The 27,574-nt window shown below is 45.0% G+C and overlaps 1 protein-coding gene across 15 annotated transcripts in view; it reads left to right on the forward strand.

Moving 5' to 3' along the window:
* Positions 1–27,574, forward strand: part of Kiaa1217 (KIAA1217 ortholog) — a 529,925-nt gene that overhangs the window by 466,251 nt on the left and 36,100 nt on the right. For 11 of the 15 annotated variants that reach the window (XM_017797805.2, XM_017797804.2, XM_029562900.1 and 8 more), the window contains 3 exons: positions 17,417–17,521; positions 18,045–18,094; positions 24,140–24,297. In XM_017797805.2, coding sequence (XP_017653294.1) covers positions 17,417–17,521; positions 18,045–18,094; positions 24,140–24,297 — 313 coding nt within the window. The remainder of the gene's footprint in view (positions 1–17,416; positions 17,522–18,044; positions 18,095–24,139; positions 24,298–27,574) is intronic. The other 4 variants (XM_029562902.1, XM_029562901.1, XM_017797808.2 and 1 more) reach the window with 1 other exon arrangement.

Here is a 27,574-nt window from a genome sequence, read left to right on the forward strand (position 1 = left end):
TCCAGGGCATAAGGCTGAAAACCTGAATCCATCCTTCCTACCATCCCACCACCCTATCATCCCATCATCCTACCATCTCACCATTTTATGATCTCAGCATCCTACCATCCTTACCATCCCACCATCCCACCATCCTACCATATCACTGTCCCACCATCCTACCATCCCACTGTCCTACCATCTCACCATCCCACCGTCCTACCATATCACTGTCCCACCATCCTACCATCCCACTGTCCTACCATCTCACCATCCCACCGTCCTACCATATCACTGTCCCACCGTCCTACCATCTCACCATCCCACCATCTCACCATCCCACCATCCCACCATCTCACCATCCCACCATGCCACCATTTCACCATCCCACCATCTCACCGTTTCACCATCCCACCATCTCACCATCCCACCATCCCACCATTCCACCATCCTGCCATTCCACCATATCACCATCCCACCATCCTACCATCCCATCATCTCACCGTCCGATTCCACCATCTCACCATTCCACCATCCCGCCATCCCACCATCTCACCATCCTGCCATCCCACCATCTCACCATCCTGCCATCCCACCATCCTGCCATCTCACCATCCCACCATCTCACCATTCCACCATCCCGCCATCCCACCATCCTGCCATCCCACCATCCTGCCATCTCACCATCCCACTGTCCCACCGCCCCACCACTGTTTCATGCAGACCTACCTTGAAGGTAGCAGAGGACTTTTATTACCACTATCATATGACACTGCTCCCACCCCAGGTTCTGGGTACATGTTGGTCAACTGAGTGGTATCATCCTCCTTCCCGGTGCCTAGTGTTGTATCATCTTTGCAGGCACCACACATGCCCAGCCCACAAACATCACTCAACCCCATTTGTCAAGGGATTTGGTTATAGGTGTGATGGAGCACTTCTATAATCACATCATTCCAAAGGCTGAGGCAGGAGTATTGCTGCAAGTTTAAGGTCAGCCTGTGCAATCCCATCTAAAATACCATCAGCAAACAAATGGAGCCCTGGAGCCCTTGAGAATGCACACAGTGTTCCCTACATGGCTCCCCAACCAGCACCTTGAAGGGTATTCAATGTCTGTGCCAGTGTCTTGTAGGACCCCCCCCCCCAAACTCCCTTGTCACCAGGCATGGTGCAATATCTTCACTCCCAACCCTTTGGAGACAAGAGGCAGGTCGAACTCTGAGTTTGAGGCCAGCTTGGTCTACGTGTGAGTTCCAGGCCAGTCAGGGCTACATAGTGAGGCTCGTTTATTTTTTTTAAAAAAAAAGGGGGGGGGATTTTTCAACCTCAATATGACTTCATTTTACCAGTTCTTTCGATTTCTGTTTTACATGCTAGGAAACCTCTTTAGAAAAGTCAAAAGATGTCCTGTCAATGAACAGAAAATAGTGGGAAAATTGACTCCTGGGAGACTAGCACTCACCTAAACGCAGCGTCACTGTCACCATCATTTCTGGCAGATGTTGATTACATACACGATTTTACATTTTCCCATTCTTTCCTTCCCCAAAATGTGAAATAGCAAAGGAAGCTTTATCTCACATCCTGCCTTGGTGAATCCTGACCTGTTAATTAACTTATCTCTAGTGGGTAAAACTGGAGTGCTTGTGTATATGTGGGCTGGTTAGTGCTGTATACACACATACATCCCTTCCACATACCTAACATTACACGCAGACACACACACCAGATACACAAGCACATGTGTAAACTACATGCACTCCTACACACACTACACACAGCAGAGACATTATAGACATAGACACCTCATATATGCACGTGTACACATGTACCACACAGATGTCTAGAGACACATGCACAAATTTAAACACACACGTCACCATCACAGACATGTGCACATTCACATATACACACAGGGACATACATCCACATAGAGACATGCATACCCCACACACCACAGACATACATACCATACAGACACACTTATATACGTACATACACCATATGAACACACAGAGACACAGCCCAGGACTTCACAGACACAAACACACTCTACATTTAGAGCCTCTGTTAATGAAAGACTTCTTCCCTGTCCTCACTGATTTGGCCCAGGCACAGGACAACAGTGAATAGTGAGTCTCTCCCAGAAAGAACTTGAGTCTGAAACTTTTGCTCTCAGCCCTCTTGCCTGTCTCCCCAATGTCACCTAAACAGGTAATAATGGGGTGGGGGGACAGCAGGAGTGAGATGTGTGGGCTCATGCAACACCCTCCAACAGTAGTTCAAATCTGACACTGAATGGGGAGCACAGAACTTGCCTGAAATCAGCTCTGTGCGTCCGTGGCAGCTGTCACCCACAGCTTGAGTAGTCTCCGTATATTATGAAGTAGAATTGTCAGGACAGCCATGAAGATATGTGCTCCATCCCCATTTTACAGATGCAGAAACCTAGGCACAGAGAGGGTAAGTAGATTTCCTAAGAGCACAAAGCCACTGTTATAAAATGTCTAGGTCCAATAAAAGGTCTGTATCTTTTGCCAGTCCTGGTGACATGCACCTGCAATCTCAATACTTTAGGTTCCGAGAGAGGAGAATTGCAAGTTCAAAGCCAGATGGTTAGAACATGAGGCTCCATCTCAAATAATGAGGAAGTAGGGGTGTGGTTCAGTAGTAGAACACTTGCTTGGCATGTACATGGCTCCAGGTTCCACCCCCAGCATGAGAGAGAAAGAGATCCTGTTGTTTACTGGTGTGTGGTCCCCTTCAAGTGCCCACCTTCCCAAAGATTAGAAGGAAAGTAAGCAGAGAATTCTGAGCACTCCAAGAATCTTGCAGAAAAAAAAAAAAGAAAAGAAAAAATCGGTTTCAGGACTAGATGCTAAGTAACTGTTCCCAAAGGACATTTATAATCATAAACATGGCAGAATTTGCATAATTATGCTGCTAAATATATACATGCCATTTAAAATATAACTGCCCTAGCTAGTATATTAGCACAATTACACAGAAATAGGGGAAGGGAGACAAGAATATTCCTGGTGGATTTTATTTTCAAAAAATGCATCTGAGTACTCTGTCATAGAAAAAAGTTTAAAACACAAACACCAGAAGCAATCACCAAAGCCTAAAATTATAACCTACTGTCTCACTAGCCCATGACGTTATTTTAAAAATATTTAATCGGGGTAAGTATTTTTAAAGAGTGTTCGACCCCTTACATCTAACTTCATGAGTACAGGATATAAAGTGGCAAACCAATTTCTGTTGCAATTTCATCATATTAAGAAGCAAATAGACGAAGAGTGCTTTTTCTATGAGACTCTCAAAATGAAATTCTACATCTAAAATGTGAGCTGACAAAACACAGGGGGCCAAGCATCACCGAGCCGTGCTTTCTTCTGAACACTGCGGGATCCCTGTGCTGTTGTGACGAGCTCTTTGGTTAATAGCCCGGATAACTACAGGACATTAGAAATCAGAGAGGAAAATCCTTTCTCTCATATGTACACTCAGAAGGCATCCATTGGTAGCTCGTTTGAGGGAACATGATTTTATATCAACTCTGTTGACAGAGAAATTCAGTCTTGATTCTAATACTTAGCCACATGCCCTGTGTTCATATCTTTTCTTTTTGAAGATGCTTCAGTACGTATCTAATAAAGACAGTTTATACCAAGGATACCTGAAAGAAAAAGTCAGTGTATATGGTTTTATCTATTTGACGGTGGGGTCCTCCTTCCAAGGATGCTATGAATGTGGGGGTTTCTCAGAACAGCCCTCTCACATCTGATCTTGTGTGTTGCGGTGGCTTTACCCAGATAACCCCTTCTGCAGGAACTCCCACAGGAAAATGGGCTCAAGTGATTCTGAGAGCTTCCGAGGGTATGGGACAGATGGTCAGAACATGAGGCTCCCTCTTTGCCTGGTCATAAAGTTACTTCATTAAACAACATTGTTATCTCTGTCTATGCCACATAAAACAGCCCCGAAGAACTGTAAAAATCTAGGACTTTCGTGTTCTTTGCTGTCTGTGCTTTGGATCATACACTGTAAAGCATCTTTTTGAAAATCACACTCAAAACTCAAGGGTGCTCATTGCGAAGTGACTAATAGCTTTCTCTCTGAGTGCGTAGCAAATTCTTCCAAGTAGAATGTGGTTTTGCATACTCAGTGAACTTGAGCTGAGATCCCATTTTAATACTTCTCTGCAGCGAGAGCAGCTGGGTCCACCAAAATAAGTAAAAGTCTGGTTCTGCCTGCACCCCGGAATCTTAAGAAAGAGAAGCCCGTGTGATACTTTGGTTAGGATTGCCAAGGCACCTTCAACTTGGTGAACACAAATCTTTGCTTTTGGCCAGTTAGAAAGAACAGGAAAGAAAACTCGTATATGCAAAAGGAAGTCCATGAGCTGACCAGTGGCCTGGGGCTGTTTCTAATCACTTTCCATCATTTTCACATTTTACAAGGATTAGATGTTAGTGTGTTGGTAGTTTTGAGCGGTGGGGTGAGTTACTGGTTTAAGAGTTGATCAATGGAAAGTCTACATTTGGGTATATGTCATTTAAAAATGTTAACTTGATTGGCAGACCTTTGAAGATTTTCTGAACTCCTTCTCCTGCTAGAGTGCAGTGACCATGGTGATATAAAAAGATTGATTATTCTTTTCCTTCTCCCATGGGTAGTTAGAGATGAGTCGCCTCAGAGACTCCTCATGTTGTCCACGGTTTGAACCTAACCATTTGTTATGGGAGCTGTCCTATGTTGGTCAAATCAGCCCCTAATCCTGCCTTTTCATGACAATCAACATGTCTCCATTGATTGCCAAGTGCCTGGTCCCCCAAAACAAATGTTCCTGTTAAGAAACTGCAGTCAGAGAAATTTAGATTTTTTTTTTTTTTCTAGAACTTAATGAACCTGACAAATGGAGGGCTGCCCCGGGCCTACACACCATAAACCCTGACATTCGTAAGATACAGATTATAACAGTTATGACCTCAGCGGTGCCCTTTACCTTTTGGTAAAGCCGTGTGTTTTGTTTGATCGGTTGGCTTGGTTTGAAGTATGTTTTTCTGAGACAGGCTGTCTCTGCATAGCCAAGCTGATCTTGAACTCAAGATCCTCTTGCCTCAGCCTCCTGAATGCTGGGATTGTGAGCATGTGTCACCATGCCCAGTTAACTGTGGCATCATTGGCAGAGCTTAATATTACTTCCCTCAGTCCAGTCCTTCTACCAACTGCTAGTGAAGAGGCAGTAAATTCTGGTGGACTCCACAGCCTGCCTGCTTGGTTTCAAACACTGGTTCCAACACTTGTTCACAGTCAGCTCATTGGTAAATTATGGGATCTTACTCTGCCTCTGTTTGCTCATTTGCAAAATTGTAAAATGGAGAAAATGATAGTAACTCCTTGTAGGATATATGAAATATAGTAAGTCCCTGCGTTCCTTCTTGGAGCAAAGTACTCTATTAGAGAGAGAGAGAGAGAGAGAGAGAGAGAGAGAGAGAGAGAGAGAGGGAGGGAGGGAGGGAGGGAGACATATTTTTGTAATATAATGGCAGAAGGGACCAAGAGGTAAAGTGGGGTTACGAGGACAAAACTCAGTGTGAGCAGAGAATGGAATTAGCTAGGAACAAATATCCAAATCAGAATATTTAAAGTACCACTAATAAATCCATTTCAGGAAAGCAGTCGGGGTTGTGCATCCTCAAGTCCAGCGACAAAAAGACAAGCCAAGTTTAGCACATCCTTTTAAGATTCCACCTCGGCAATATGAGTGATGGTAAAGGCCCCACAACGGGTGTGGTTGGATTATTATGTGCTTTGATGCTTGGTGGTGTCTGACTAACTTAGCTGTTGTCTGAATTGCCTTCTTGTAGAATTCTAATTATGGATCAGTAAGTGTTTATTGAGTTCCTCTTATGCACTTGGCTGTGAACTGTATGCTTTGCTGGACAGAGAGAAGCTTTCATGTGGTCCTCACACACAAGGACCATAAACTTTGAAGACATGCATAAAACATTAAAAGTTCAGTACCCCCATCCAAGCTATGCCATGGTTAGGTGCAGGAAGCCCCTGGCTTCTAAATGCCTACTGAAAGATCTTTGGGGAGGAACTCCTTCTGTAGGGCTTCATTTTTGACAGTTGTTTCGGTGTTGGGAATACTTGGGGGATGGCTTCCCATCTTTCTGAGCCTTACAGTGTCTCCTAGCAAAACAGGGAATAAGGTGAAGGACATGCCAAGCCCAGTGCCTTCCTGAGACTTGAGCTCCAAGGGGAAATCGCTTCCCAGCGTTCCAAAGTCCAGCTGGGAAGTTAGGACACGTTTTCCCTTGAAAACAATGTAGAACAATAGGACTAATAATAGGCTGCAGGTTAAAGAGACTTCTGTGGGCCAGCTGGAAATCCAACCACCACTTATTCCAAGTTCTAAACAATGAAAGTAAACTTTTCAATTACAAGCCTACCATAATTGGGGGGAATGCTTGTACATAATTAATTCCAAAGCAGACTGTAATTGCTAAGAATTCAGGAACAGGAGCACTTTCCTAAGTCAGGCCCATCTGGGAGTTTCAAGATAATACTCAGATGGTCCGTGATTTAATGATCTACACAGAATGAAATGAAAAGTAGGCCAACTGGTCTTTATCCAGAATTGACTGTATTTCTACCACGACGCTACCTATAAAGTGACATCATGATCTGATATTTTGCCAGTTTGTAAAATCAAGTAAGTGCTGATAAATTGAATTATTACTTCATCCACGGGAATATAACCTCATGGGTAATATTTGGTAATCATTCAGTAGGCTGCTGAACTCAGACAACAGATGTCTAATAAACATTCTTGACCAACTAACAGATTTATGAAGATAACTCTACATTTATACCAAAGATACTCTGTCTAAAATACCAGAAAATGACCACCACAAAATCTGTGCTGCTGTAAATAAACCAATTTCTCAAAAGGAAAAGCCATCTACTGTCACTATATAGATCCAATTAAAACATGACTTCATTTCTTTTAAATATTCAAGAGGTGCTATCAATCAAAAGAATCCTTCAGTTGGAAATCAGAACTACTTAAACAATTTAATATTCAGATAACTACCTTTCCTTACCAACCAGAACCTCTCCAAAGAGAAGAATCAAGGTTTAGGGGTAAATCCAGCTTTTCTGAAGGTATAGGATTACTGTCACAGCCCCAGTCTGAAAACAGGATTCACAGAAGTAGCCCTCAGCACAGCAAGTAGGTAACCTGGGCTCTCATGATGCCCATATCACGTGTTAGCCTCTCTTACGAGTCATTGTCTTTCTGTCTGCTAGAGGTCAAGGAGATTATGTTTTTCCTTACTTAAACTCTAGACTTTATCATGAACGATGTGAGTCAAAACTAGCCAAGTATGAACATAAATCCCAACCTTCCAGAAATGGTAGGCCTTAAAACATCACTCTTGCTTCATGCTATGAGCCAAGTCATGTTATTAGTAAACCCCTCCCCTTCCCTCCATTGTTTGCCCTTAGAGCTAAAGGGAACTTGGAGGACCTAGTCCTGAGGCTGACTTTACAGAAGATGACAAAGAGGAGACGAGGTCCAGAGTGGGACAACCAAGGCCTCATCACCGCACTGCCTCCATACTGTTTGCTTTGTCGTGAAGGTAGCAGGTCCCTCCCTCCCGTTACTCAAAAGTGACTAGAAAGGTGAACGAGGAAAAAAAAGAGAGACCACAGAGGCCGCAGATAGGAAATAGCTTCCTTCTTTTCCTAAGTCATTAGCTTATTTCTTTGGAGCCCACACTGAGATTTTACAGAGAAAGCAGGTAGGCGCCAGGCATGGGGGGGACACACCTGTAACCTCAGCTACACTGGAGACAGAGACAGGAAGATTGTGAGTTCAAGGCCCAGCATAGACAATGTAGTAGAATCCTGTCAAAGAAAAGAGAACAGAAGCAGGCTGAGTAGTTATTTCCACAGCCGCCTGAAGACCATCCAAAGTTTCTGACACGTCTGTCGTTTGAAGATAATTTATGTTCTGTAACACAAGTGAACAGCTATTCCTACCAGTTTGTACCTGTACAAAAAATGAGGTACCACTGCCAGATCATGAGTACTGAAGGGTGCCTGAGGGAAAGAGAAGAAAACACAAAATTGATGATTTCATGTTGACTCGTTCTTGGGAGTGCAGTCTGTATACTGCCTAGCAGAGACAACAGGAAACGAAGTGCCTCACCCTGGGCGGAGTCTCCCTAGCAGGGAAGCTGAGGCCACTGGATTCTGCAGGCTGACTGTGTTTCCTGGGGAAACCCTGTGCCAAGCCTCGGTCGCTGCCCTAATATGGGCTGGTCAGACTACACATGGGTTCTGCGTAGTTCACATGAAAAATAGGTATGAAAACCACTTTGTAATCCAGGAAGTTCTCGAATAAATATGAATCTTATTGACATAACCATGAAGCCATCTAGTCATGCTCAACACTCAGCTATGAGAGGCAATTGAACTGTTCTCAGGTCTCAAATAGAGCAGCCGGCACAGAGGTAAACTGTGGGATAGATTAAAGGCTGCCTGGACTACTTCCAGGTGCATTTGCTGTGCTGGGAAGAGCCTTCATTGGAGCTTGGGACCCCTGGCCTGGGTGTGACTGAGCTTTGACCCACTTGCCTGACTGACGCACCCTTCCTTTGTTTCTTTTTTCCCTTTCAATCAAGCTCACAGTACCAGAGAATGGGAAGAATTACCAGGGCTAAATAAGTTCTTCCTCTTGCAGTTCTAGAATCCTGAGTCCAGCTGTGTTTCAGACATGATCTTTCTGGACTGTCGACGAGACCATGGGCATCCTTATTAGCAGCAGCAGAGCCTTTTGAGGCTCTGTGACCTCTGAGTGTTGAGACTTCAGCTTTGTTTGAGTTTTCCATCTCTATAACAAAATACCTGATATATGCAAGTTAATAAGAGAAAAGGTTCACGAATCAGGTTTTCAGAGGCTTCAGGCCATGCTTACTTGGGTCTGTGGCAGCACTTTCTATCAAGGTGAGAGTGTGTGACAGGGGTGTGTGACAGAGGAAGCCTCTGCACCTCATGGCCTCCAGGAAGCAAAGAAAGACGAAGGATGGGCCAGGGCCCTGCATCCCCTTCAAGGACACACACACCATGACATCACCTCCTTCCATTAGACACCACTACCTAAAGTTGCTATCCCTACCCCCAAGCCTTGCCACAGGCTAAGGATAAATCCTTTCACACACAGGTCTTTGAACTAATTTGACAATCCCAAGCATAGCAGGCCCTTTACAGTCCATGCCTCAGAACCCACATGTGCTGACCCCTGGGTCTGAACTTGGCAGAGGGTATTTACTTGCCTCAGAGACTGCATTTATGGTTGTCTACCTCATGCTTTCTGCCACTCATCAGCCTCATGGCTGGCTCCCAGTAGGACTTTATCCAAATTCCATCAGCTTAGGGAGGCTGTTCCTGACCATCATGTGGCTTTCTAAGCTATCTCCCCACTCCATCTCTGCCTACTTCCATTTTCTCTCAGCAGAGAAGCCAGGGGTCCTGTTAAAATGTGAGTTCCTGCATGTCCTTGCCTCAGCTACTATCACACTCACAGTCAAAACTAAAGTCTCTAGAAATCACCCATGTCTGAGGAGAACACACTTTTCATCTGCACTGGGACTGCTCTGGGTTAGCCCTGCTGGCCTTATATAATAACCAGTGTTTAAAGTTTTCTGGTTTGCTGGTAGACTATAGGACCCACCTCTCCATAGGTGTGAATAGGACAGCCTCTGTTGCTGTTCTGGCATTGGTTTCTAGTTCCCTCCCCTCCTTCACACCATTGTAGGCACATTAGCCCCAGCCCTACCAGGTGTGCCCCTGCCGTGTGTGTGTGTGTGTGTGTGTGTGTGTGTGTGTGTGTGTGTGTGTACCTGCTCTTTCCACAGGGTGTACTCTGCCTCCCATGGGTAATGTGCATGGCCCGCCCCCACACTTCCTTCCGGCCTCTATTCAAACCTCACTTCTCAGAGTCTCCCATGGTCCTCCCCACTCACCGTGTCTGAATGTTCAGCTCTTCTGCCCAGTTCTCTTGCCAGCTTTGTTTTTCTCCTTCTTATTCATTGGCGCCTATGGTTTATTATTCATTTAAGGTCAGGAGAATGCAGCCCCCACATGAGCAAGGATTTTTGTCTTTTTGGTTCAGGTCTTTGTCCTCAGTGCCTAGCATGATAAATGTTGGTAGAATTAGAGGAAAGAAAAACCACAGCTCTGTGAGTGATAAAGTCCAAACGAAAATCTAGGTCACCCCCTGGTCCAGTGATTTTAGTTGGTTTCGTGGTGCTGCCCTTAGCCAGCACCCACATTAGCACTGCTGGTCTGCACCCCCCGCCCACTGCCTCCGGTGACCATCCCCACCAATTTGGTTCATGTGCCAGCTCTTATGAGGAGCCGCATTTTCAGACCTCTTTCCTGTTCTCCAGGAGCTCTTTGTAGGTAGTGCTGAGGACCTGGGCACCCCACAGAATGCCAAGTCTGAGTACCAAGTGCCACCCTCCAGGTCATCTGAAGCCTTGGATAAGGGAAAAACATTGTGTGTCATAGTCCTCCTGTTTCTCCGTAGTGCTTACACCCAGAAGGATTGCTGATGTGAACTTGATGTTGAAAATCCAACCTCTCCTGAAGCCTTGAGGAAAATAAATAGCATCCATTTCTAGTCTTTGAACAGCTCGCTGCCAGAGGGAATACTATCAACTCTGGTGTTCCTCTCCAATGTATGAATGATCTTTCTCCAGTGAAAGATGACTTTGCTTCAGGGCCGGGGGTTAGTTTTAGATCTAGGGTAGAATTCAGAGTCACAGCATAACTGAAAGAAATGTTTGAGAATCTGTAATGTCCAATGTCCAAAAGGGTTTTTGACACAGATCTTAGAGCCATGGACGATAATGGACTAGAATAAGGTTATGGTTTTAATATAAAATGCCCACAGGCCCATGTTTGGACACTCTCTCACCAGCTGGTGGTGTTGTTTTAGGAGGTTGTGAACATTTAGGAGGTGAGGCCTGGAGAAAGTGAATTGCTGGAAATGGGCATCAAGGGTTGTAGCCCCGCTCTGCCTCTGGCCACCCATCTTTCCCTCTACTTGTGTCACGATCAGAGAAGTGTTCTTGCCATCAGGAACTCCCCTTCCCCACTGTGATGGACTGTGCTTTCTCAAACTGTGTACTTTAAATTGCTTCTTGTGAGATGTTTAGTCACAGCAATGGAAAACTAATACAAGCGGGTGAAGCCGGACAGTGTCCCATGCTGGGTCACCCATGAATATGAGGGGATTTCCTGGCTGTTGGAAGGCAACATAAGTAATTCCAAATTCAGAAGCAGGGGACACATTGTGGTGACTGGAGTCACAGTAGGGAAGACCATGTACAGTCTTCCTGCTCGCCCCACCAGCAGAGGGCTGGGGGGGTAGTAGCCTTTAATTGCCAACCCTCTCAATGGCCCCTTAACAAGTCCAGCTTTCTCCATGAGAAATTAAGATTATTGGGAGCATCTGAAACACAGTCTTTAGTTATTTAGCTTTTCCCCGACAGGATAACTTCCGGCAGAAATGGAAAGCTCATGGCTCAGCTGTTGTACGTGAGGCTTCACTAAAAAATACAGAGCATCTGGATTTCAGTGTTTTGTTGAACTCATCTGAAAAGAGCATCTTTAATTGGTTAGAGTGGTTTTTCTTCTCATACCATAGAAATAGGGCATGAACGAGCCAGGCACAGTCTAGCTTGAAACCTGCTCCTAGTCAATCTGAAAAGCACTTCTAAGACTCATGAGTTTTCTGCCAGTTGGCTTTCCCCCGGGGAACACTCACTTGAAAATGTGCTTGAAAATGATGGTGTCTGACAGAGTGGAAGCCTCTATAACCTGTGTTCACTGATTCACTGACCATTGACCTTTCTTGGGGGATGAGCGTGGGAGGAAAAATCTGTGTCAGTCAGATTTCCATCGCTGTAGCTAAGTACCTTGAGCTACATATCTTAGACTTGGAATGACTCGTTTTTGGCTCTTGGACTCAGGCCACAGGTTGAGTTCACTGCACTGGGCCTGTACTGAGGAAGAACATCATGATGGGGAGTGCATAATGGGGCATTCTGTGGACGGAAGAACATCATGGCAGAGAGTGCTTGGCAGAGCAAAGCCACTCACCTCAGGGCAGTTAGGAGGGAGGGAAGGAGAGAGAAGAGGCCAGGGTCCCAGTACCCCTTCAAGGACACTCCTCAACAGCAACTTCCTTCTAAGAGGCTCCCCAGCTCCCAGTAGCCACTGGCTAGGGACCAAGCTGTTATAATAAGAAGCAGGAACAGGAAGATAAATCACAAGATATCAGAATTAGAAGTGAATTTAGGGACCACTTAGCAAGTTCCTTTGTTCCTGTAGTTGGTATTGTCTTGATGCTGTTTTTAATGATCTCTAACCAGCCAGGAAGACCCAAGCTTCTGATATACATAGCTCCTTGAGGGGTCTCGGTCAACTCATGTCATTTTTGTATCTTTGGAAACATAGTCTGTGGGTACATGGAGGGGGCACAGGGGGGTGGCTCCATTTGTGAAGTGCCTGCCATGCAAACATGTGGCTTGAGTTCAGATTCCCAGAACCCAGATAAAAGGCAGCAGAGTGCTTCTGTGACCCTAGTGCTGGGTACTCGCCTAACCTTGTCATTGAGGTTCAGGTTCAGTGAGAGACCCTGCGTCAAAAACTAAGGTGGAGAGTGATCAACGAAGACGCCCACCATCAACCTCTGGCTTCCATATGCATGCATGCACATGTGCACACACACACACACACACACACACACACACACACACACACCCTTTAGGATTCAGTATAGGAAAGTGCCAGTTTTCTACTTAGCATGATGTTAGCTTGTTTTCCTAATAACTATTAACTTGCTTAGCTATACAAGGATTTTAAAAAAAAAGAACTAATTCAGGCTTAACGAGGCCCCCATCAGAACAAAGACATGTCCATAGTCAGAAGAGGTTGAAGGTGATCATTGAGTCAAAAGATCATATAAATGAAGTCACTCACTAGCTAAAAATATTTCTTCAAGCACAGGCTTTCTTCCCTCTGCTCCGAGGGCAGAGAGCAGGCCCTCCAGCAGCATAAGCATTCCTTCATCTGCAGACACAGATTCATGCCGGGAAGAAAGTGGTACTGACCGAGGCTGGGATCAGCACTTTCCTTGAATTTTTTATTCATGTTAAATTTGGGCCTCAAAAAGATTTGTTCAGTCAAACTGGTTGATGGCACTACATGACTAGTTAACCGTACTTACTAATCACTTAAATATGATTTATGGAATGGTATAAAATGGTTTATGAAATCAGTTTTGAACTGTCTTTTTCATAGTAATTATACCAGTTCATAATAACTTAAACCAAGTGAAATTGGCAAGAATTAGTCTAAGCATCTTTAACACTCTGATGGTTATCACGCAGAGTTGCCACTGCTGTCAAATGACAGGGTTGTATTTAATTTCTCTTTCCTACTGCATTTCTTTTATTTTTCTCCTTTTCACATTAAACATACTTCATAACATTTCACCATGGGAGAAGGCTGCATAAGTTTCCAGTTGCTGTAATTTAGTTAAACCATAAAATTGTTTCCAGATTACCAACCATGAAATGGAAAGACAATCTTATTTATGAATTTATAAATCAGATAATCTCCCTCAAATGAATCCTGAAACCAGAAACACTTTGATGATTAAATAGGAGGAAAAAGTTTTCTCATTACCATGTGTCAAAAGAATTGTATTTTCATGAGGGGGTTTTGGCTGAGACAGTGGCGCATGCATGTGTGATCAGCATGCCGTCCAGCACTGTGGTGCCTATCGCTGCCTCCTCTGCACTGGCCCCACCCAGAAATGGGGAGAATCACAGCACTTCTGTCAGGGACAAGAGTCTGGCTGCTAGGGGAGATGTCAAGGAGCAGCCAGCAGCATCTGACTGGCCACCTTCCTGGTGGTCCTGCTGGTGCCGTAGCCTGAAAGATGCCACCCAGGTAGTATTCATGCCCTAACTCACAGCAACTAAGTGAAGAACTAAGCACCTGGATGCCTGAATCAGATATACATCTTTTGCTCCAAGTACCTTGTGCTGGATAGCTTTGGTTGTCAACTTGACACACCTAGGTAGCGGGAGCCTCAACTGGGGAATTGCCTCCATTGGACTGACCTTTGGCCATGTCTGTGGGGTATTTTCTTGAGTGATGTGGGAGCACTGTGGTCAGTTCCACCCCTGGGCACGTGGTCCTGTGTTGTGTAAGAAAGCAGGCTGAGCAGGGGTCAGGGGAGCAAGCCAGTAAGCAGCATTCCTCCATGGCCTGTGCTCTAGTTCCTGCCTCCAGGGTCCTGCCCTGAGTTCCTACCTTGGGCTCCCTCAGTGATGAACTGTGACCCGGGAGATGTAAAGCAAATAAACCCTTTCCTCCCAAAGTTGGTATTGATCAGAGTGTTTTGTCTCAGCAATTGAAGGCAGACTAGAACACACCTAAGCTCTCACCCTAGGCAAGACTACATTGTATCCCTGTCAACCCTGAAGAATCAGGTAGCGGGGTGCAGTTTAGAAATATCTTTCTCTATGTGCATCCTAAAGCTGTTACTGAAGGGGGAAGCCCAGTGGAGAAGCCCAGTCCCCACTGAGCCAAAGAAAAGTGCTAGGAAGCCTTGTGAGTCCCAGCGGTCTAATCCAGCCTGTGCTGTGACATTCTCCAATTCTGTCCATAGTGATGAGCCAGTTAAAGATAAGGTCCTGCCGGGTGTGGTGGCACACGCCTTTAATCCCAGCACTTGGGAGGCAGAGGCAGGCAGATCTCTGTGAGTTCAAGGCCAGCCTAGTCTACATAGTGAGTTCCAGGACAGCTGGGGCTACAGGGAGACCCTGTCTCAAAAAAAAAAAAATTAATTAATTAAAAAAAATAAATAAGGTCCTGTATCCAGGATAATTAAGGTGCTTTGTTTTAGTTTTTAAAATTGCTCTCCCCTCTTGTTGGACAAGGTAACGAAAGCTGTTGGCCTATAATGGATCTGAAAGACTGCTGATTTAGCCCTGATCCTGACTGTGTCCCTCGCCAGTGTTGCAATGCCAAGACTTCTTCCCGCCTTTTATCAGCAGGTTCTTGGTTACTGGTTATTGTCTGTAGTTATGCACCTGCTGGTTTCTTACTTTTCTTTCCTCCTCCTCCTCTTCCTCCTCCTTCTTCTTTTTGAGACAGGGTCTTCCATAGCCCCAGTGGCTTAGAACTCTATATAGACCAGGCTCAGTCTTAAAGGGCTCTGACTGCCTTTGCCTCCTGAGTGCTGGGATTAAAGATGTGTGGCGCTATGCCTGGCAAACTCATTTATATTTATTTTATGCATATGAGTGTTTTGCCTGCGTATATATAAGTGCACCACATGTGTGCAGTGCCCTCAGAAGCCGAAGAAGGCCTCAGATCCCCTGGAACTGGAATTGCAGATGGTTCTTAGCCAACATGTGGGCGCTAGGAACAGAACTCAGGTCCTCTGCAAGAGCTGCCAGTGCTCTTAGCCAGTGAGCAGTCTCTCAACCCTCCCCCCCACGTTTCTTAAAATCACTGCTGTCTTTGTGACTTAGGTCATCTTCATGTCTGTCCGTCTCCTGCTCCAATGGGACCAGCCCTTAAAACGCATCTTAACTCAAGATGTCTAGACTCTAAAAATGCATCCCACTTAAAAACATTCGCCTGTGACTAAGAGTAGAAAATCTGTAGCCTTGAATCAACCTCTTATCTTCAGGTGATGGGTTTTACTCCAAGCCCTGTTGCTGACAGTATGAACCCCTGTGGAAGGAGCAATAGAGCTAGACCTTTTCTCAGAATTGGCAATTCCCAAAAGCATTGGTGTTTTCATGTCTCCTGTTCTGCAGATACCATGGTCCACCCATAACCCTGTTGTTTCTGAGGTACATCTGTAGTTTGATCAGTAAATGTGGGGTTTCTAACAAATTTTTACTAGTCTGTTTTCCTTATTTGAAATTTTTACCAATTTTTCTCCTTGACACATTGACCATTTTATAGGAAATAGGAGGCCAGAAACACAGGCATGATTGCAAATACTTCAACTGAGATTTGCATCCGCTGTTGTGCATAGACATTTGTAGTGTCAGTTGGTGGAGATGTATTTCCACAGTTGGCATTTGAGATTTCTTCCTCTCCCCCAGTAGAATGGATCTCATACTGTTCATACTTACTTTACTTGGTGGGGTTGTTTGCTCCTTTGCAACCATTGACTACCCACACTACGTGACATGCGTACAAGGAACTCGGCGTCATAACAGCATTCAGTTTTAAACTGAAGAAAGCACATGGAATTGTCACCTCAGGAACCTATAATTACAGAGTTAAGCTCGGTAGTTCGTGTGGCTTTAAAGGTTTTACTCCAAAGGCAAACCCCAAGGCCTCAAAGTTTGAGAATGTTCTTGATTGCCACGACATTCCGGGTACAGATGGTCAGTCAGTTTTTTTGTAGTGAAAGTATAGACTGCTATTATTTTGCACAGAGTACAACATAAAGCAGTTGTGTTGCATTTAAGAGCCACATTGTTGTGGATATGCTGTTTGTAGTGTGGGGATCACCATCACATGCTTCTGTGAGACATCTGTTGTCTGAGATCCAGACGTATGAGCCCGTTTCACACACTCCCCTGTTGCCTCAGAGAACCCTGAAGAGAAAGGTGCAGTGATGTCCACAGGCAGTAACCAGGGGATTCTTATTAATATCCTCATGATCAAGTTGTTGGGTATTTCGTTTCCTCTTTGATCCTGTAAAATCCTCAGGCTAAGACTTTTCCACTATTAAAGCGAGCATCATCTGCTCCCAAACACGTTGATTTCAATCGGGTTCTCCATGGTGTTGACAAGAGGCACTTGTTTGGGCTGCCTGTGGGCGATGAAACAAATGTAATCCCACGCACAACAAACATTTCCATCATTCACACCAGAACCAGCCCACGTCCTCGTAGCTGTGAAGATCCACCTAGAAGAGTGTGTGGCCATGCAGGGCCTGGCCTAGGGCATCGCTGATCCCACAGTGGTCCTGGTTTGTGCGAGGTAAATAACAAAAACAGGGTAGCAAGTTTCTAAAGTGGATGGTGAGTGAGCACAGGTGTTTCTGAGGGAGTTGTTTTCCAGGAGGCCTCTGCTGACCTGTGCAGTTGTCTTCCTTGTGAGGTCACAGGTTCAGTTCTCAACTCTGAACAAAGAATCTTGCTCTCCCCCAAGGATTGGCAGCTTCTTCTGGTTTCCAAGCCAGGTTGGGTTGAACTGTAGCGGCCTGGTAGGTGGTGCCTTTTATAACCATCAGGTGGCTCACTCACCTAGAAGAACTAGTCTGAAAGTCAACAGACCTTTAACAAACCATTCTCTTGTTTTGCAGAGAGAGGATGCAAGCCATGGAACAGCAGATTGCCAGTTTAACTGGCCTTGTTCAGTCTGCGCTTTTTAAAGGGCCCATTACAAGTAGTAGCAAAGAAACCTCTAGGTAAAAAGAAGCAAGCCATCCAGTTAAAAACTAATTCAACCTGTTTCTCTTTAATCATTATGATCATTCATTTGTTTAAATTCATTTCTTCGTGATCATTTTAGGGTTGAAATGTTCACATCTCTATGAATCATGGTGTGGGGTCTATTTTATGTTTTTGGTTTTGTTTTTTGTTTTTTCCCTTCTGGTAATTCTTGGACAAAGATAACACTTTGGCCCAAGAAGGGCCGAAGGGCTTCCCAGTGCATGTGGCTTTATGGACCACTCGCCACCAGTCAGTGCCTGCTACCGCTGCACTCGCGCGTCCACATCCGCCACCATCTGAAAGTCACCGTGTGCCTGGCTGCACCCACTCGTGCCTTACACACCGGGGAAGCCTTCTCCATCCGGGCCAGTCATGGTGCTGATGCCCAAACACCCTCATTGCTTTATCCATCGGTGCTGATTCCTAAAAATAGTGAATGGATGGGGCAAGGAAAAACACTTTGGAAGTGGGAGTTGACTCTCTTTTTCTTTTATTCAGTGAGAAAATGACGAAAACCACAGCCAACAAGAGCCACACAGACAGTGCAGGTGAGTGTCCTGGGGGCTCTGGAAGCCTGTGAGTCTCCTTCGGCCCTGACTGGTTTCAGACATAGTGTTTCCCCAAGTCACTTGGTATGCCCTCACAGGCATCCAGAAAAATTCCCGGTGCTACCATGGTTTCTTGCCATGCTGACATAGTCATTGTTCCCTCATTCCCTCATTTATATGACCTAATTTCTGAGGTGCATTTCTGCTCCAGGTACTGGGGATGTAAAATGGATTCAGTGGGTGTAGACATAGTGCTGACTGTCTAGAACTTAGAGTTCTCAGAAAAGTTGGTAATATATGTGCAACAAATGTCAAGAAGTATAGAATAAAAGTTCAGCCTACAGGGCTAGCCTACATTGGGAGCGTCCCACTGCAGAGGATGCAGAGGATTGCAGAAGAGAAGGCGGAGAGGAGCTGTCCAGGTGGAGGCAATTCACTTACTCTAAGTGCAAAGTGAAGCCATTGGGAGGCTCTATTGTGGGGAAGGACATTACCCAAGTGTATCATGGGAATGGAAAGAAGGGGTGAAAGACGCTGGGAGTTAGTGCCCAGCAGTCCAGGTGAGAGGAGAGAGTGTGGGTGGGCTAGGGCGTGCTTCTTAAATGCTAGCATTCCCCTGGAGGACGACCAGTACCATCAGCAGCAGAACTTGTTAGTGCCCATGTATGTGTGGTGACGGGCTGATCCTTGCCTCTCCAGGCAGGCCTCTCTAGAAGATGACATCTTTGTACCCATTGGGTTAGAAACAAATCATAGCAGGAACATGCTAAAAATCATATCGGAAGTTGGTTGGAATCCCTAATTTGGGAAAGCCACATCTGGTTGGTGCAACATAGCAGCACAGACAGGATTGGGGCTTACTCCTGCTGGCCCTGGCTTCACTTGGGCTGAGTACAGTCCAGGATTCAGCTTAGAAATCGATCCGTGGCCTGGGCTGAACCCGCATAGTTATTTCATGGAAATCACTAAACTTGTCCTCAGAACAGTTGCCATTTTGCTTTGGAGATATTTATTCATTCTTTCTTATTTATTATGAACTTAAAGGGATAAAAGGAAAGTAATAAACAGTAAAGCCTTCCATCCCTCCAGAATCCATCCTGGAAATGATTAGTGCCCTATACTACCTTGCTGATCAGTACACGCATGCTATTTGGAATCTTCATTCCTCACTTTTCATAGCAGTGATAGGAGACGTTGAAGGAGCACGTCCTGTCTGCCTGGCACTGTTCCAAGATTCCAAGCATTAGGCCATCGGTACCTATGTGTAGGTTTCAGTTTTATTCCTGTGATCCAGATAAGGAAACCAGACACACAGCCACAAACGTGTGAGACATGGCAACAGATCTACATACCTGTTATTTCTTCCGTTCATGTTAAGTTGCACCAGTCCCCTAAAACTTGTAGAAGTCATTTCATTTCTTCATTTTGACGTTTTTTGTAAATGTCTTCTTTGAGCAAGGCAGGAAAAAGTATAATTTCTTTGGATACATTTCCCAGCGTGCAGTCAATAAGTCTGGGGACAGGTAATGCTAGTCCTCACATGCTGTAAGCTTTGTTTGGGGGAAGGCTCGGGAGTTCTGCGATGCTATGGGCAATGTGAATGGTTTGGGTTCCTGTGTCTATGCCTAGCTTGGTCTTTCTTCTTCTAATATATATTGAGGCTAGATATTGCCCCTGGGGTTTGGTTTCCATAGCAGCAGTACAGTGCACAAAATATATTAATTCCTCCACAGCCCTAGGAAGTAAACTAGAAGACAAGCTGCGTTATCCTGTTCTGTAGACCAATAACAGGCTTACAGAGAAGTCAGGGAACTCATTAGCCAAAGGTCAACACAAATGCAATCCAGACCTCTTGGTTACATTAGAAGTATGTAATTTACTGTAGATAGAAGAGAGCAGAGGTCTCCTACTTCCGAGGCATGCCTTGCGTGTTACACTGTGTGCTGTCTCAGTTAACACACCTAATACCATAAGGAAGTTGTTGCCATCCACATTTTATATAGAGCCAAAAAGATTCACAGAGGTTAAGATGCTGAAAAACATCCTGCTAGTGTGAGAGTCAGCCTTGCTAAACCTCAAAACAGTCTTCTTTCAGTTACAACAAGCTACCTTAAGCTCACATCAGTTGTAGACTTGGAGCCTGGCGTAGTGGCGCACACCTTTGATCCCAGCACTCAAGAGGCAGAGGCAGGTGGATCTCTAAGATCAAGGCCATCCTGATCTACATAGTGAGTTCCAGGCCAGCTAAGGCTACAGGAGACCCTGTCTCAAAAAGACATATTAAGATCAAACTAACCAAGGGCCAACAAGATGGGTGAAGGCTCTTGCTATGAAAGCCTGATGACCTGAGTTCAGTCCCCTAGACCCACATAAAGGTGGAAGAGAAGAACTGACTCCACCAAGTGTTCTGTGACCTCCAACCACTGGCTGTAGCATGCATATCCACACACACACATCATTCGATTCATGTATACATACATGATAATAATAATAACAAATTTAAGCTGTAAGTAACCAAGATAAATTACCTTGAATAGGTTCTGTCTACAGAAAGGAGTAAGTTTCCTAAGGACAGACTATACATTGACCACTCTGTACTTGACCTGTTAGGAGAACAAGCAAATGTGACCACCCATCTGTGTGCATGGCAGACTGATCCCAGGTCTTGTGACTCTGTTGTGAATGGGGACATACTTGGAGTCCCAGCAACTAGATTCATTGACAGCTGTTGGGTCATCCCCAGTGCCCTATAGACTCTAGATGGGCATAAGGAAGATGGCTTTTTCCACTGCTCTGTTCAGAGAAGCAGTGCAACTAAGAGCAGTGAGGCTCTTCGGCAGACACTGGGCCAAGCAGTTCCTCATGTTTAGGTCCTTAGCCCATAGGGTAAGGGCAACACCCATTTACACATAGGGAAGTGCAGAGAGAGCAGGATTAAGTTACTTGTTCAAGGTCAGACATGAGGAAATGGGTTCTGAGAGTGGTGTTCGGGCTCTAGCTTAAATAAGGAAATAAATGACAGTGTCCCTGACTAAAATTAAGTCCAGAGAGGGAGAAAGAGATTTGGCAAAGATGAGAGGAGGTAATGAATTTGATCTGTTGTGGGAAAAGTTGGTAGTCATCTGAAAATGATTGTAGGCCGGGAGACCAGGGCACGTAGTAGAGGACAGGGTGCTCCAGAAAGCAGGTCGGCAAGAAGAAATGCAGACCTAGGACAGAACACAGCAGGGCCTCCAAGGGAGGGCAGGACTAGAGATGGAGCATCAGAAAGGGAAGAAAACAACACAGAGAGAAGTTTTAATGAGACTGGGAAGGAAAAAGTGACTGGCCACAAAGATCATGCTGTGCTGAGTGAAGTCAGGTCTCCCCTGGAGAGTGTCCATTGATAACTCCATCACATCACTGGCCACTTATGAAGAACTGACTCCAGTGAATGATGGAAAGAGAAAACCAGACATGGCAATTTCAGAGGTTATTGATAAAGACGTATTTTAAATAAATACAGATCCCATAAAGAAACTGAGTTTTGAAAATAGTTTTGAAAACTGTTATCACCATTCAGCTGTAACCGATAACATACAGACTGGAGCCTGTTTTCTGTAACATCCCTCAGAGGGAAAAGGCATTTTGTACATAAGTCTGGCAGCCTAAATTCAATCCCCAGACCCCACGGGAAGTTGGAAGGAGAGAACCAACTCCACAAAGTTGACTTTTGACCTCTACATGCAAACTGTGACACATGGGCCTACATACACATAAAATAGGAGATCAATAAATGAGGCTGGTGAGGGCTAGTGCCCTTAGAATGTACGAGAATTGCAGGGTATGCAAAAAGAATGTGCCTTCGTTTGGCTAAGGAATTAGCACAAGAGTCATTACCAAGTACGAGATGACTAACCAGTGCAGTACAAAAGGACTAACCAGTCCTTTTACTGATGGCACCACATACGATAACAGATGATGTCTAAGGTGTGAGGTGGAGAGCATTTGCCCCTGTATCTCTAGATAGGGAATGAGAGGCTGGTTGATTCTAAAAGGAAAACTTGCAATTGATTGTGATTCCCCGTCAGGATGCCTGACCTTGGAAGACACTAGGTTAATTATAACATGCTTGTTACTGGAAATGTCACTGGATGCTCTTTTCCTTTGTACCTTCACAGCGGAGAATATTCTTTTGAGCAACTGCAAAGATAGCAAATAATTGCCTTTCTGAGGGTGGCTTTGATTTGGTAGTGAAAGAAAAGAACAAGTAAATGTTGCTCAGAGCTCTGACTGGTGATGATGTGAATGACCATTTAGGTTCATAAAAGTAGCCAAAAACGCTGATGTTCTGGGATTCCTTTGTAATCCTATAAGTGCCTTTGGCCCTTGGAGGACAAGAACAGCTGTGCCTGGACAGTCATCCTAATGTGAAGAACTCGGTGTGTCACCAGCGCTGCACCTTGGTTGCTGAGTCACAGTGGAAAGGCAGGTCACCACCACTAACCACTCCAGGGTGTACAAGTCAAGGACAGGGTTCTCTCCTACAAGGCCAGAATGACCTGTCACAAAGCTTCCAGGAAGGCAAACTGAACAGAAGTGTGTCTTTATATATATGTATGTCTGTGTGTGTCTATGCCTTATATGTATACACACATATATATACATACATACATACACACACACACATATATATATATATATATACTTCCACCGTGTGTGTGTGTGCACATGCATGTGTGTGCCTGTGTGTGTCAGAGACAACATCTAGTCTGGGAACATGTTTCATACCTTTATAGTCTCTTTAAAAGGCAACACAATCTGTTGGAGATTCTTTTAAATCTTGCTGATCCTATAATACCAACTTGAGATTCTTTTTGAGTCATATTAAAGGTAAACATGGTTAGAGAGTTACTTTAAAAACAAACTTGATCAAATCAGATCCTTCCCTGATAGATTTGTGAAATGCATGACGCTTTTTAAGTTGAACCAAGAGAAAAAGCTTATGGCAGCTAGCAGACAACTTAAGAGCTTTTTCTTTTCTGCTCTACTCTTTACTTTTCTATCCACCACAGCCCCTTCAAGTCCTAGGGCTGGAGCTCAGGGCCTCACGTGAATGAGGCAAGTGCTGTACCGGTCTGGAAGTTTCTTCCACTACATTTTCAGTTTTTAATTTTCTTTCCTGAGAAATTTTGGAGTACAGCTATATTTCTTTTACTAAAAGTGACAAAGTCCAGAAGTCCTACTTCTTTCCATTTTGGAAACCTATGGGGATTTATAACGAAGTACCTACTCTTGGGCCCCAAATCTGTGTCCTAAAGATGCATGCCAGCAGGTGATGGTGACGTAGAATGTTCTATGAGGTTCCAGAAATTTACTTTTTCCCTACTCAAAATTAAAGCTAGGTACTATATAGATTTTTAAATCCAAAAGTTAGCAATAAGAATGTAAAATTGTGGGGCTGGAGAGATGGCTCAGCAGTTAAGAGCACTATCTGCTCTTACAGAGGACCCAGGTTCAATTCCTGGCACCCACACAGCGGCTAACAACCATCCACAACTCCAACCTAATGCTCTCTTCTGACCTCTGCAGGCATTGCACAGCAAGAGTGCATTTACACACATGCAGGCACATAAAATAAATAAATAGATAAAATATTAAATATACACATACATATATATAATTGTGCCAACAGCCGGCGATGCTGTTAACACATTGTTCAGTATACTTTTAAACTTTTGTCTATGTGAACCTGTGTGTTTAAAGAAGAAAAAGAGGAGGAAGGGAAAGAAGGAAGAAAAATCCCAGCACTGGGGGAGGCATGGTTGATGGAGGGATGCAGGTGGCAGCATAGACACTTAGCTTACATGATGTGGCGTCACGATGTAAATACTGCTTTACCATCCAAGCTTCTAGAACGTGGTTGTTACAGACTGCATCCCTTCTCAGGATTGTGCGATGTACTGTTTCCATGTTTTTTTTTTCATAATGCATTTTCAGTCTATATGGAGATTGAGCACAGTTCAGGTATACTGTGACATTCAAAAGTCTCTGCTGTTCTTTTAGGAATTTCCCATGTGCCTGGTGGGAAGAGTCTGGAGTCCACAGTGCCTCCTGGCCAGCCCCTGCCTGCCGGCACCTCATCCATCCATATGAGCCTGCTTGACATGAGGCGGAATGTAGCCGAACTCAGGCTCCAGCTCCAGCAGATGCGGCAGCTCCAGGTACTCAGTGCAGATGTGTCCTCTGTCTTAGTGGCTCTAGATCAGCTTTCTTTGTTCTCTGTAACCCCAACCCTGCTGCAACTTCCCTGGCCTTTACTGTGCTCTTCTCTGAGGCTAATTGAAGACCCCAATGCATAGGGCTATAATGGCAGGACTTCCTGGTCTACCTGTAATCCTGGTCTGGGGCCGTCCACTGTAACTGTAGTCAGTCTAGGACCTGTATGCTTTGCGTGAGAAAAAGACTCATTCAACACCTGTTTTGGATGTGAGCTATAAAGGGGGCCAGTGGAGCATCCTGACAGCCAAGGCTGCCAGCTCTCAGGCCTCTTCCTTCTCCCCAGGGAGGGGCCAAGCTTCCTGCCACTCCCCTCCCAGCAAGGAACTGTGATGTCTTTACACTTTGAGTTTGGAATAGAAGACAAATTCATAAGAGTGGGGGAAAAAAGGGCTCTATGGATGATTCGTTGAGAAAAGCATCTGTATTTTATTTGGATGGTGTGTTTCAAGTTTACCCATTTCCATCATAGAGGAATAGATGAACTGATAGGGAAGGTAATACTAACCCTCATGTCATGAATCTTGGTCGACAAACACCATCAGTCTGACAAAGTGGGATATTCTATCTCCTGGATTAAATCCCAAGGAGCTGGGAGGTGCGGGGCTTCATGAGGTCCTGTGTTTACATCCAATGCCAGCCTTACCCTCCCTGCCCTTGGCAGTGGCTAGGGCATTGGGCACAATCCTGGCTTCAACTTTATGCAGACATCTCCCTGACCTCCTTCAAGAATCTCATAATCCAAATATTGTTAAAAGTCGGACACACCCAGGAGCCTGGGGCTGCAGCAAGGGTGGGGATCCTCTGTGGTCGGTGGGTGGGAGCAGCGACCGAGCACTGGGGTTCAGGAGGGAAGGACTTTGAATCATGCTCTTCTGCGCCTTCTGCATCCCAGTGGCCAATCTGCTTTTATCACCTAATTAGAGCTAAGAATATGATTTCCCACTGCCCAGAGTCTACCAGAGGATGAAAGGGGAAGGGTAGAAAGCCAGGCATGATGTCGCAAGATGGCTCAGCAGGTACAGTGCTGGCCGTGCAAGCCTGAAGACCTGGGTTCAGTCCTTGGAACCCCACATAAAGATAGGAGGAGAGAGCTGACTCCATAAAGTTATCGTGCATGCTGTGGTGCGGGTGTGTGCGCACACACATACACACACACACAAATAATAATAATAATAGGTTTAAAGAGCCACCTCTTCTTTCGGGGGGGGGAATCAATTTAATTTAAAAAGTAAAAGAAGGGTAGCTGGTTTGGAAGACCTCGTCTGAAGCCCCAGTGTGCATCAAATGAGGGTTGACAAAACAACTCACACTGCTCACACTGTTCACTACTCAGATGTCTCTCTCTCTCTCTCATTCTAGACACCTAGGACATCCAGTGCAGATTTACTTAAATCACCTCTGAATCACATCATCTGTGAAATCTGCCTTACATGACCTCTCCTTGCTCTGCAACATTTTTATTTCATTTTGTGTGTGGTGCATGCACATGACCATGGTGGTGCATGCTCAAGGCCCCGTGATGCAGATGCCAGAGAGAACATTGGGTGTCTTCCTCTACTACTCTCCACCTTATTGTCTCGCAACGGGGTCTCTCTGTAAACCAGAAGCTGGCTGTTTCAGCTAGGCTGGCTGGCCAGCAAGCTCCCAGAATCCATGTGTCTCTCCTCCCGTCCTGGAGGCATGCGCAGCCATACCCAGTTTTGTTACGTAGGTGCTAGAGATCCGAACTCAGGTCTTCGTGCTTGCACAGCAAGTGCTCTCGTCACTGAGCTGTTGTCCCAGCCCTGCATTTTAAATCGAACAAAACTACCACCACAGAAACACTTTGCAATGAAATGAAGTGTCCAGGTTGGCTGGGCTAGGGTGTTAGAGTGACAGCAAATGTCTTCAATGTCCTGTCAATATAGTGACAAATGAAGTACAGAGGGGCAAAGGCAATGGCTGTTTGAAAAGTTGTCACAGAGCTGGAGAGATGGCTCAGCAGTCAAGAACACTGGCTGTTCTTGCAGAAGACAAGGTTCATATCCCAACACCTACATGGTGGCTAACAATCATCTGTAGCTCCAGTTCCAGGGGATTCGACACTCTCTTATGACCTCTGAGGGCACTGCACAACATGGGTACACTTATACACATGCAGGCATAACACTCATACACATAAAATAAAAATAAATTTTAAAATGTATAAAAATAATGAGATTCCATATTTCCCGAGTTTTCAGTATTCCAAGAGAATCTAGAAATACAGGTTTTCTGTGAAACATCTCTTTTTTTTTTAAGTGTTGGGAAGTAGTTAAAACCTAATTACTTAGTGCTCTGAAGGCCAAAGGACAAATCTGTAGGGCCAACACCTCCTGTCAGCTCCCAGGTTCTGGAATTGCCCCTCCCTGTACTACACCTAGTTTTTTGTGCCCCTTGCTAGCTATTTGGAAATTGTGTTCCTCACTGAAGCTCCCCTCTCCCCAAAAATGAATCTGTTGTTTATACAGTAGACCCTAACTGCTCTCAGAAGGGAGCAGCTGCTGGTCTGGGGACGCGGTATAGCATGAGTCTCACACCTGCCTTCGACAATCTTAAGTGTTTGAAGTACATTTGATACTGTGACTATAAGGTTGATGGTTTAGTACTACCTTGGCTCTCCAGCCAAGGCGTTCTTTGGTATCAGGCTGACTGGGAGAGATATCCCACCACCTCCCACCCCTTGCGACCCTTGAACCTATGTCAGCACAATGCAGAACAGCTGCTTTCTTAACAAAGAAGTTCTCTGGCCACCGTGTAGCAATACTATGCTAGCCACCCGGGTTTTTTAATTGCCTCAGAATTGCTCGACTTCTTTGGATTTCTGGGAGTAAATAGCAGTGAACAAATATGCTGTTGAGCTTGGAAATGTGTATAGCTCTCCAGAGCAGACAGGCAAGGGAGGATAAGTACTTTGTTTCTTAACCTGGCTGCTATTGTCTCTCCCCCAGCTTTGTGTTCTCTGTGTGCTGGGCTTCCCTCCTCCACAAACTTCCATCTTTGCAGCCAGGAGAGTCTATTTAAGACAAAAACAATTGAGAATAATTAAGCTGTGGCAGCCCCAATTCTCCTTCTGCACATGTATTATCATACACCAAAAATGAAATGCAACCCCAGAGTGATTGTGAGTCCAGAAATGGTGTTATCATCAGAGATGTGCAGAACTCTCTAGAAGAGTCTCAGAAGAACAAAAATCAAATT

This window comes from Nannospalax galili, unplaced genomic scaffold (assembly GCF_000622305.1).
Source record: "Nannospalax galili isolate Female #2095 unplaced genomic scaffold, S.galili_v1.0 scaffold14, whole genome shotgun sequence".
NCBI lineage: Eukaryota > Metazoa > Chordata > Mammalia > Rodentia > Spalacidae > Nannospalax > Nannospalax galili.